Source organism: Xiphophorus couchianus, chromosome 8 (assembly GCF_001444195.1).
Source record: "Xiphophorus couchianus chromosome 8, X_couchianus-1.0, whole genome shotgun sequence".
NCBI lineage: Eukaryota > Metazoa > Chordata > Actinopteri > Cyprinodontiformes > Poeciliidae > Xiphophorus > Xiphophorus couchianus.
This window is the reverse complement of record NC_040235.1, coordinates 17975960-17988553: the sequence shown is the minus strand read 5'-3', so window position 1 is coordinate 17988553 and position 12594 is coordinate 17975960. Positions and strand designations below refer to the sequence as shown.

General features: G+C 39.2%; 1 protein-coding gene across 5 annotated transcripts in view; it reads right to left on the bottom strand.

Annotated features, from left to right (window-relative positions):
* Nucleotides 1-710: 710 nt before the first annotated feature.
* Nucleotides 711-12594, bottom strand: part of znf462 (zinc finger protein 462) — a 57330-nt gene continuing 45446 nt past the window's right edge. For 3 of the 5 annotated variants that reach the window (XM_028024730.1, XM_028024728.1, XM_028024729.1), the window contains exons 7-13: nucleotides 11438-11635; nucleotides 8395-8635; nucleotides 8163-8302; nucleotides 7047-7270; nucleotides 5478-5862; nucleotides 5015-5144; nucleotides 711-4704 (exon numbers count right to left, since the gene is read on the bottom strand). In XM_028024730.1, the coding sequence (XP_027880531.1) occupies nucleotides 4485-4704; nucleotides 5015-5144; nucleotides 5478-5862; nucleotides 7047-7270; nucleotides 8163-8302; nucleotides 8395-8635; nucleotides 11438-11635 (1538 nt within the window). In that variant the 3' untranslated portion in view covers nucleotides 711-4484. Of the gene's footprint in view, nucleotides 4705-5010; nucleotides 5145-5477; nucleotides 5863-7046; nucleotides 7271-8162; nucleotides 8303-8394; nucleotides 8636-11437; nucleotides 11636-12594 lie in introns of those variants that run through there. The other 2 variants (XM_028024731.1, XM_028024732.1) reach the window with 2 other exon arrangements.

Here is a 12594-nt window from a genome sequence, read left to right as displayed (position 1 = left end):
CTCTGTGAAGGCCTCATAGTTTTGTTGGAGAACATTAGAGATCAAACAGCATCATAAAGACCAAGGAACACAGCAGGCAGCAGCAGTGCTTACAGAGCACTGTTCAATCCACCATCAGAAAATGGAAAGAGTATTGGCTAACTAGAAAAAAACTAAACAGAGATCAAACAGAAAGCGATTAAAAAAGAAAACAATTGTTGTGAGAGCCATAAGGAGCACCATATTGTGGTGATCATTTTCTTTAGCAAGGACAGGGAGCCTGGTCAGAGATGGTGGGGACAAATATAGGAGCTTCAATCACCTTTCAGTAGGATGATCCTAAACATACAGACTGGGCAGAGTTTAAGTCACCACATATTCATTTCATGTTAGAATGGCGTAGTCAAAGTCAAGACCTGAATCCAACTGAGAATCTGCAGCCAGACCTGGAAATGTCAGTTTGCAGATGCTCTCTGTTCAAGGCTTTGCTTTGCAAAGACTAACTGGCAAAACTTTCACTCTCTAGAATTGCAAAGCGCTTAGAGATATTCTCCAACTCTAATTCCATTCTAGTAGGGAAATTTAGTGAAATCAGGAAATGATGATTTAACTACATGAATTAATTATTTTAAAATAACATCAAACCTCATCATAAGCTTTAGTTCTCCTTTGTGTTATTTCCAAGAATACAACATTTTACAGGACATTTTAGAGCAGAGAAGAAAACAACATTCAGTATTCTGATAACTTTATTATCAAGTTAAAAAAAGACAATGAATTACAATATTTACAGAATATCCAGAGATAAATGGAATAAAATTGTAAACAATCATTCTAGGCAACATCACAACCCACCATCAGGTAATCAGATGTATATAGGAAAAAAAAGGCAAGGAGAGATTCTAGTTTCAAACTATGGAGACAACAGTCTGAAAAGAGAAATGCTTTTGAAACAAACTAAACATATATACAAGTATCCAGTGTGTCTTCAGCAGGGGCAGGAACATTTGGTAAACTGGGGATTTTTACAGTCTGGATCCTGAACACAGTGAAGGATTCATCAAAGATCATCACGGAACAACAAACTATACCAGGCCGACAGCTTCATGGAAACACTTGTCCAGACTCATCCTCTGGTTTACACCGGGCTGGGCAATAAAAACTGTATTCCTACAACAACTACTTTCAACGGGCTTTTCCCTTCTGGGAAGGGAGACAAGTTTGTTCTGCAAAATGGGAAAACAGCTTTTAAAATTGAGCACCAACTCAACTGGATTTAAGTTATTTCAGGAACTGAGGAGCAGATAAGGGCTGCTTTCTTCACTTCTTGTTGACTGGAAAGATTATGAGATTATGAGCAGGTAGACGTGGTCTAAACAAGTCGTCACCATTTCTGTTAACCAAGAGAATACAGTGGAGCGACACGATTTTGGAGACATGGACCAGCTACATCTATAGGTCGACTAAAAACCCATATGGTGGCAAAGCTCGAAAGAGAACCAAGCAGTTCGTGCTTCCAAATGAACTATTGCGTGCGTCATCTCTTCATTCGCCACAATAACATCCCTGCCCGATTATTGAGAACTGCATAAGTTTCCTTTTATGCTTCCTTTCTACTCCTTTGCTGCACAAAAAAAGCAACTAGACGTTGTACAACAGCTCGATAACGTTGGAATTGAGATTCAAAAGTCTCTAAAGGTTATCTTAATTTTTTTTCTTCCCCTGAAAAATAATAATAATAATTTAAAAAAAACACCCAAAGGAAAACAGGGTGGATTAATCCGTTCTGAAACACCACAGTTCACACACTTAACAAGGAGTTTTGTTTTCTATACATGGCTGCAAATATGTAGCTTTCCTGGGTTCCTACATGTTGAACTATAATCCAAGGATTCCGAGGTCCAAACCTAGAATTCACCATCTCCATTGACAGTTCAATGCAAATAATAATAATAATAATAATCATAATAAAAAGACAAGTACAGCAGCAAACACAGCAGGCTTCATAAATATTTTGGTACCGAGTATCCGCTGTTTTTTTTAAATCACAGATTGTTCACCGTTTCCTGTCGGTTTTGCTCAAATTAGACACGAATTGAACAGAATCATTGTCTCATAAGGCTTCAGGGCATTTAAGCAGCAACTTCCAACAAATACAATCTCTGCTTTTTTTCAAGATCAACAAGATAAACCATCGTAAAAAAAAAAAAAAACAGCACACAAATGTGGACTACTACATGTTTATCAACACAGAATAAGAGTTTAACAGTATTTCTTTTACCTCATAAAAAGTCAGGTATATGTGTATCTGGAACTTTCTGCTTTGCTTACACTTGTCTTTTCTGTGATTTTTCTTTCCAAACCAGAACAGAAACTGCTTCCACCCTAAATTTATTATATGATTTTTAAGGATTTGCAAGCCAATTATCAAAAAAAAGTTTACTTTTTAGTCTTCTAAAAGAAGAAAAACTGACTGCTAATGAAAGCCCAAACGGACATAATGTTGCAGAAAATGTCTCTTTTATTCTCTAGAATTGAATCTAAGTCTTTAAAAAAAGACTTAAGATTGCAAATTCCATTTTTTAATGAACGGTATTGTCTGGGTGTAACTCTCCTGAATGTTAATGTGTCTAAGCCTTACCACCTATATTTCAGCCAACTGTATCAATAAACATGACAATGGAAATCTGACTGTTGATGTTTGTTACCAAAGCTTAGAAAATAATAGTTGAGGATGCATTAGACCAGCTCTCACTACTCTAAGACTGGACTATGATACTCCAAATCAGCCAGAATGTGGAATGTTCCCTGCAGGATCTAGAAGAAGTCTTCTGGTGTGTATCAAAAACCCTGCTCACAAAACCTCTGTGGTGAGATGATGGTGATGATGACCATCGCAGTGGGCGCAGAGTCCTGAGTGATTTCTGCAGGCGCCTCGGTAGCACCAGCGCCCATTGAGGGTTCTGCCATTGAACTGTTGCAACAAAAAGCATCGCACCAAGCAGCTGACTCAGACAATCCTTGCTCACCAAGAACATAAGAAAATAAAAGATCGGAGGTGCACACACACACTACATCAGCTGGCTCCAGATCTGACGGATGCATCGTGCATGTCTCTCAGAAAACATTCTACTGCAGAGGTGATACAGAGTGCGTAAGACTTCTTGTTGCAAGACAACAAAGAGAGCAGTCAAAATCTGCAGTGACTGAGCAGAATTTGAATGATCGCTAAGGTCACAGAGACCATGGGGCTTTAGGCCGCTTTGGGTCACTGGACTGATGTGCATCTTTCCGATCTTAAAAGTACAAGGAGTTTGCTATGTTTGACCAATAGAAGTAGAACTAGTTGTTGGATAATGTCTTCAACTGGGGGGGAGCAACATAGATATATACGTGTGTATTTGTATTAAAACTCTAGGTTTCATTAAAGCACGTAGTTATTCTAAGCTATATATAGTATATTTGCCAGTAGAGGAGTTTTATTGTAAGGCACTGGTTTCAAAACACAGATGAGGTCTGAACCCACTGTGGTCTGATTCTGTGCACGGTGTAACCCAGTAAACCTGTGTTTCAATTCATGTTGTCTGGGTCTCTGCAGATGTGGTTGCACACACCTAATCCAACAATCAGCACTGAAAAGACAAGTGTAATTAGCCTTTGTCAAGAGGCCATTATTTTTAAGCCAGTTGCAGCTCATTTCTGAATGGACATGAATACAGATATGACACTTGAAACATATCTCTAGGTCTATTAACAACATGAATCTGACAGGGATAACGGGGAGTTGTGTAATTTCACAAATAGGACAAACAAAAAGTAAAGGTTAAAGGAGCTGGGCATCACAGGTTGAAGGCTTATACTCAGTATAATATAATATAAAGGGACCTAGATTATAGCAATTTGCTACAAAGGCTGGAAAAAATGTTCAAAATCTCTAAAATGGGGAAAAGATGCTTTTTGATTTTTACTAACATAGGTAAGGTGCCATTCTTTCTAAGGAATATTCCCACACATTTAACACAGGATGAAAAAAAGTCCCAAATTTTACCAAGGAGTAAGAACTGGTCGCTGTTCAGTGGGGCAAACGTTTATCTCTTTCACCCGCCGTTGGCTTAAAGATAAAATTCACCAAACCTGGAAGCAAAAGATGCTTGAAATAATAAAATGCTAACTTTAAGTTATTGATTTGGACAATATTCTTCATAAATAGCTTGGTTTCATCAAGGTAGGGATCTTTCTTGGTGGATGTGACCAGAATGTCAGCGATAAAAGAGTTCTGTTCACTATTGGTTACCAATATATTAAGTTCTGTCCAAGGGGACTGCCCATTTAAAAGGGCTCAGATGTTTTTTTATGCAGCACAACCTAATATTTATATGTAACACCTAAAAAAAATCTACTAATGCACCAACTGATAAAAGTCACTTTTCTTTAAATTCTAACCTCCCAAAGGCTTCTGCGCTGATTTTTCCAATTGTTTTAAGCATGAAGTCGCTGCAATCAGTTTAAGGAGACTGTTGATCCGTTTTGGTGTGAAGCATTTCTTTGTCCTCCACATACTGGCTCTGACTAGTCAGTGAGAGATCAGTGGGATCTTCTTCCTCTTTGCCGTTACTGGCCAGGTCCAGTCCTGAGTCCGCATTAACAAAGGAGTCACTGGAGGACGGAGCAGAGGCCTCAGTAGCTGACGTGGAGCCGGTGTCCAGGCGCGTGTTGTTAACCACCCTGGAGATGAAGGAGGGGACATGAAGGAGAGACATGTAAGACTAGTTGCATTCCTTACACAAAATTCAGCTTCCTGGCGGCACAACTTTGGCAGATGTAATCCATGGAACAAATTAATTTCCGGGCTCTGACAGCAAATTCCAAAACCCATACTTTTCCAGAGTAAAACTAGCAGCTTCCAGTCAACTTTTGGTCCATTTTTAGAACAAACATGTGAGAGAAAGAGAGAGACTTAGAGGGAGAGAGGCAGAGAGAAAGAAAATAAAAAAGAGAGAAAAAAGCCCAGACGCTGTGCAGTGCTGAGACTTACATGCCGTGTCGCAGGACATGCCTCTCCCATTCTAGGCTGTTGGTGAAGCAGCGGCCACAGAACTCGCAGGGAAGTCGCTTCTCTCCGCTGCTTGGCCCAGAGCTGGTGCTGCTGGGAGACGCAAGGACTTCTGGGAAACAGAGTTGAAACAAATGCTTAACTTTAGCACAAAGTGAGCCATTTACAGCCCAAGAAAATCATAGCAATTGGTAATCAAGTCACATCTTTAACTCTTAAAGCAATGTAAATTTAGAGTTAGTCCACAGAAAAGTTTAGCTACTTTCACTGGCAGCTCAGTCACAATCAGCTGTTGACGTTTCTACCTCTTTGTATCTGATGGAAATAGTTGCTCCTTTAAATATTAGTTTATCACTCTAACGCTGTTAAAAGTGTTAAACTATTTCTTCCTATGTTCCATAAACATTTCATACAAGAAGTGCCTTTGGTTGATGTGCATTTTTACCTTGCGGGACAGTGTTTTCCTTCACTACCTCCTTGACTTCTTGTTCCTCTTCCTCTTCCTCCTCCTCCTGCAGTTCTTCCTCTTCTTGCTCCTCTTCCTCCACCGCCTCATTTTCCCCGTCCTCTCTGATGTTTTCCTCCCCATCTTTGTCATCCGTCTCCTCCTGGTCATCCACCATGTTCTCAATGATTTCCATTCCTTCGTCGTCATCATCCTCCACCTCTTCGTCCTCCTCCTCTTCCTCCACCTGCATGGTGGCCTCTCCGTCTGCCCCCATCTCCAGAATTTCGCTCTCAGCTTCCTCCTCTGCGCTGCTCTCTTGCTCATTTAGCATCTCCAGCTGGTCCAGGTTGACTCGGCCCATCAGCTCAAAGTTACGGATAACCTGATCAGAAACAAGATGTCAGGGTTCCCTTAAGAGCTTTAATTATGTCTTTCATTTGGAGGTGTTTAAAATACTGCAACCCAAGAACAGTGCAAAATTGACACCTTTATTTCACTTTTTAAAGGCAGGATTTTCACTGACAAGTTAAAATGTTTTAAAGATGAAAATGTTCCATACAAAAGCAAAATAAAAAAACAAAGCTTTTCTAAAGAAAGTTTTTTTCTTTCATTTTAATTCGGATCAGGAACATTCGGTGACTTTTATATGCTTATAAAAGCTAGAATTACCAGATCTAAACAAGATCAGTCTATTGTTTAGAGCATTAAATATAAAAGCAAAGCAGGTTCATGTTTAAAAATTGTATAATCAGAAAGATTGGAGTGAAATAGCAATGTTTATGTTCTCTTCTGAGTTTTGGCATAACTTTTGCTTTTTAGAAGGCCTGAACTTTTGCACTAAATAGAGCTATTATTATAAGAGTCACAAAATGCAGTTATTCAGACATATATTTAGTTATATTGATGATTTTCTAGAACCTCTTGATAACCTGCAACAGATTAAAAGAGGTTATTCTTTCTTTTGCACTTTGTGAAACACCTGCTGAAGCATTAGGTGAATGGTGCTCTGTAACGCTCTCAGCACAAAAGATTGATCTCTGAATTCTTTAGCTTCACCCTGAAACGGTGCTGCTCTCTTCAGCATACTTTTAAAAGATTTTTAATTAGAAATGGAGGCTTTTGAAGGATTTAGATTCCAGAGAAAAACAAAATAAATCGCAAAACATTATGATACATCTACTCATTGCCAGTGAATAAATGGAGAAACACCTGCTGCAACATAAATGTGTAACAATATCACAACATGTACATTAGTTATAAAAGGCTGAAATAATCTTAGATACAGAGTCCCTTTAAGGTAAAGATAGTTTATGTTCACTAAGAGATCATTTGTTTTTGCAACCATCACAGAAAAGTTTCCTTTCTGAAACATCCCAAGTGCAGCTTTATTTATTTTTTTCTTTCATTTTAACCTAATTACAAAGGTATTCATTTCTTCTGCTGCTAATAGACACCCTGGTGTAGTTCACCCAACAAGTCTCTGCTCATTGAAAGTCCGCTCATAGTTTCTGTGTATCCATGGAAAATGTAGCTATGCAAAACCGCACATACTGGTCTCCAACTGACCTTGTGCTCAAGGCGAAGGTGCTCCTCTAGCTGGCTGCTGCGGCTGCTGTCATAGTAGCAGAGCTGGCACTGGTAGGGCTTAAGCTCGTCATGCTTCTGCAGATGGAGCTGCAGGGCATGGTCACTTGAGCATGTGAAGGTGCACTTGTGGCAGCGAAACACAAGGCCCTCTAGGTGACGCGACAGCTTGGAGCGGCTGATCTCCAGAGGAGCCACACGATCTTCTGATGGAGAGGGAAGTGAAAATTAGTTTCATTTTAACAGACGGGAAGAGGAGGAGGAAGATTTGTGTGAATCTAAATTAGATATGTCTGCAGTGCTGCACATTTTGTGGGCTGTTGCGAGGAAAAGCAAACAGAGCACTGGGACTTCCTGTAGTCTTGACGTCACCATGAGGTTGCCAGGGAACCAGTGAGAGACCCCAGGGCAAGAAAAAAGTAAAGAAGCAGCAGTTTCCAGTCTGTGAAACTAAAATGTTACTGTTTATGTTTGACTTATCTACACTAGGTCGAGGCTTACATTTAACGCATTACAGAAAATCGTCTGCCTCCACTACCATAAAAATGTCAAATAGAAATAAAACCTTTCTAAACTGCAAACACAGATTCATTAAGGGCAAGTTAATGGAACGTTTGTTTCTTTGGTTTGCATTTTATTAGTGTGTTTAAAGAACTGGTAGGTTATTTTAACCTGCCAGTTTAAAGGCAAATTGACCCAAACTAAGGGAAACTTGGCTAAACTGAGACAAAAAAGTTAAGTTAAAATAGAATAAAGTAAGCTAAACTAAATTTCTTTAAACCTAATCTAAGGCTTAAGCTCAGCTTCATTCATTGTACAGAATAGATAACACTGAATTTCAAATTGCTACACATAAATCTTAGAATTAAACCCTTAATTAAAAATACACTGCATGTCAAAAATAAATAATAAGTATCTAGAAATTAGAATGGGATGTTAAATAAGTCAAAATGCTAAAACATTCTTATATTAATTCTTTACTCGGTGTGTATGTTGGAACCTTGGAACAATAGGAGAGTTGGCACTTATAAAAACAAACAGCAAAAATCTCAAACCACTCCTGTAAAACTTCTACTTTCCATGACCAGTAATGCGTACCTCTGTGCAGAACAATGTGGTCAATCATGTTGCTCTTGTGTTTGGTGTGATAGAGGCAGAGAGGGCAGTGCAGTTCCTTGGGTAAATCCCCGCTTCCACTGTTGTTGTGACCAGCCTCGACATGCAGTGAAAAGTTATCCCTGAAAAACATTTACGGATGGATTTTGCACCCTTAATAATATTTCAAAATAAAACGGAGCCCTTCGAATGAAGGTCGGGAGTTTTCTCTCACTTGCAGCAGGTGAAAAAGGAGCAGTCTTTGCACTTGAAGAGCTTCTTGCCGCCGTGGCGGTCCCTGTAGTGCCGCCGCAGACTCTGCATGTATCCGGAGCTGAACTCGCAGAACTCGCATGTGAGCATGCCGCACGGCGTGGAGCCGCCGGGTTGAAAGTTTAAAGACATCTGACTCCGGGAAGCCAGCTTGTAGCGAGTGAGTTCCTCACAAACATCAGCTGGCTCCAGATCTGACGGATCTAAGAAAGAGGCAGGAGAAAGAAAGAGAATATTACAATCTTAAAAATCGAGTTATTTCATCTCAGGAAAAATCCAGCTGTTAATTACAGACCACACACCAGACATGTCAAGAATGAAGGACTGTGTGAATGCTTATAAAGCAATATTCCAAGCTTTGGACAGTTCATGTAACACTGCCCAATGAATCCTTTTAAAACAGAAACAATATGGCAAGCCTACCAAAACATGACCGTCCACCCAAACTGGCAGAACGTGCAAGAAAAGCAATCAGAAAAACAGCCAAAAGCCTGTGGTAACTCTGTGGGAGCTGCAGAGAGTCACAGCTCAGGTGCGAGAATCTCTGAACAGAACAACTTCTATCCAGGTATTTTAAATGTTGGAAGAAAGCCATCGTTACACTGCAACATAAAAACGCTGTTGCTAAAAGCAACCTGAAAATAGCTTCTCGATGGAAAATTGTGAATAGGGAAGATGATCAGAGATGATGAGAGAAGGGATGGAACTAAACAAAAAGCAATCCTATAAGAAATCCTGTTAAAGTCACCTAAAGACATGAGACTGGGCAGAAGGTTCACTTTCCAGCAGGACAACAACCTAATCGCTTATCCAAAGATAAAATGGAAAGGCTCTGATCAAAGCATAATCATGTTTTATGATGGCCAGGTCAGAGTTCAGACCTTTATAACGGAGACCTGATAATGGCTGTTCACAGCCCTCTCCATCATTCTAGTTGAATAAAAAAGACATTCTAATAGATTTATCTGCAAAAATAACAGTCATTAAAGTAGCTGGAAACATAGCCCAACAGAGTTGCAACTGTGATTACAACAAAATGTCACAGTTTTGAATAATGGGACTGAACATCCTACTTTTCAGCCTTTCTTGTTGAAAAAAAAACTTCTTTCACTTCAGGTTTTGTAATTGAACAAGAATTTATTAGAACGGTACAAGATGTTAGGCTCTTTCTGGAACTAGCCAACATAAAAACACAACTTAACTGGAACTGAAATACTGCATTTTATATTGACAAAATTAATATCCATATAAATTGATATAGTCTCCAGACTACAAATTTTTTTTTTCTCCTATGTATGATCAACCTGTAGCTTTCAGGATGATAACGCATATTTGCATATTTTCTGCTTATTGACCATGCTACTGGTATCCGAGCTAATCGCACCATTGAGACTTATTCATGAGGAACTTAAGCGGACCTCTGCATTATGAAGACAAAACAAGACCTCAGTTTGCTGATATGTAGCAGACTTGAGGTTTTTGAGTTATTCTTATAAAATATGAACATAAATCAAATAAAATCTGCTTGCCTCACAAACAAAAGAAACTTCAAGTCAGAGCCAGAAGTCACTGAAGTCACAAATTGCCATCATTTTGTGTAGCTTAAGCTTCAAGCGTGCATCTGCAATTCTGTTCATATTACTGGCTCATTTGTTTAATTCATACATGTCTTGCATAAAACAAAGTAATCTACCTACTGCTACAGTAATGGACTGATTTGCTGCGTTAAACTGCGCAATTTCACCATCGTAGGTATAAGAGAGTGAGCATCTTCAGTCATCTTCATCCTCCTTCCCCCTCTCCTAAGGGTCTATGATATCAGTGATTGGGCTCATGCTTTCGTCCTACTTTGAGCCTCCAACACATCAATAAATAAGCGGAAGGCACACTAATAGATTATGAACCCATGTAGGAAAAGCCGAATTCAGCTACAAAAAGAACTACAAAAGGAAAGCTTGCACTTTTTTATTTTTTTTTTCTAAGATCCGATTTCAGACATTTGCAGAAGAGGTAGAGAAGTTCAGATGTACCACAACTTATTAATGTTTTATTATCCTCTCTGCACTGTGGAATAAAAAAAAAAAAGCAGAAACAAAGCAAATTTAGTGGTGATTTGAATGAAATAGAGCCAGAGCTCTATTTCATTTTTTGTTTCCATTGTTGAAGGAGAACCATGCAGTTGTTACAGCCACATCATCAGCTTAAATATCGTCAAGTTTGAGTGTCAGTTCGATTACTGACATAATTCGAAGGAAAACTGGGTAAATTTTGCTTGTAAAAACAAAGGTAATTGATCAGGTGATCTTCACAAGGAAGAACAAAAAAAGACTTGCTCGGTCTGAATTTCAGATATTCAGCGGAAGGTGGCTGGTTTGACGCAGCATGGAGACATTCAATATGTCAGCTCTGCTCTCTCTCAATGCTTCATTTGTCCTGCTAGTGCACAGCTGACAGCAGTGGATGGTGCACTGAGGAATGCTGCACCGGCTCCAGGGAAGATTCCACAGCTCCAGCAGCAAGGTGACAGCTGCTGCCAAGAAAAGCCTGCAAGCTAACGCCGCTGCTGCAGAAAAAACCACGGCAACACCTAAAAAACACAGCAGCGTGTCAAGCTACAGCCAGAACGCCGCTTCGACTAAACATATTCAGCAAAGAAAAGGCGTCAAAGACGAAACCGAGGGGAGACCTGGAAGGCAAGAATCCAAAGCAGATTTTGTCTTTGTAAGTGCATCAAGATGTCTGACATAAAAAAGGGAATGAAAATAGTTGATGTGAAACTTGTTAGCTTGACTTGGGAAAAAAAAATCTTCCAACTAATGCTACGGAATGTGCGCAACCTTTGAGAAAGTACACAGGGCAACTTTTACTTTTATCTCCATCCAGCCCACTTGTAATCTGCATCCAAGATATTCCATCTAAACCTTCAAAAAAGTCTCAATTTCTCTGCCTAATACTATTGAGTAGTCTCCAATCTATTGAAAAACATATTGAAGATGACGTTATACCATCTGTGGTCAGATGAGAATGGTCAGTGTGCGCAGGCTGTCGGGGGAGCCTGATAGCAGCGTGCGCAGCCTGGGTGGCAGCTCGGAGTTTATGGAGGGTCAGAACCTCGCCGTGGTCCGTCAGAGAATGCTCCTTCAGCTGGCTGATGGTCATAGAGGAGAATGGGCAGGATAAGCACTTGTATGTGTACTGCTCACCTGGAAGGAAATGAACAAATGTTAAAAAAATATATATTGTTATCCATTATTAGAGAAACAGTTGACAAAGATTTATTTTTTTTTGCAGAAACAAAGCCATCTGTATTATTTTGTAACAGGCAAGACAACCTGGAATCATTAGGGCTCCCCTTTGCATTCGCGGTGTCTAGTAAAAGTATTCGAACTCCTAGCACTTTTGTGACATTACGACCACAAACTACACTGTATTTATTTGGACCAACACATAATTGTGAATAGGACGGCAAATGACACATGGTTTTCAAATGATGCTGGAAAATAAGAACCAGAAACATCAAACACAAACAGCAGTGGGCTGTAAAACTACATCTAAAGCTTAGGACAGTTCAAAGACCAATATTCAATCCAGTTAGAAGCTGTCAAAAATGGTTCTCAACCCTATAGCTTTAATACAATAGCTTCAGATCAATGTGTTAGCATAGCTAATCAAGGTTCAGATCTTTATTTGTCAAGAATGTTAAATATCTTTTTATGGTAATCCTTCCACTTCACATTTATACACCGCTTTGTGTTGTATAAATGCCCAATAATATAAATTAATGTTTAAAGTTATAACAAGAAAAAATTTAATAAAAGTTTTAAGTTTTAAGGGGTATGGAAACTTTTCAAAAGGCACTGAATAAAATACAGACCTTTGGAGACCAAGTAGAAGGAATTTGGTTTTTTGGGAATTTAAAGATTCTGCACTGAACTGAAAGTCTGACCATGATTTTAGCATTTGATTTCCATCAAGGTAAATTAAAAAGGCTTCTGGTAGAGCACTTGAGAAATTGCATTTTTTAAAATTTGTGTTAATTATAGAGATCTCACTAAAAGGATTCATAATAGTAAACTGCTGGTAAAACTGGTGGCCAAGCTATTTTAAAAAGCTAATCTTATCAGTCGGTGTTGCCGACATCGTCATCGTGACACCACAAAAG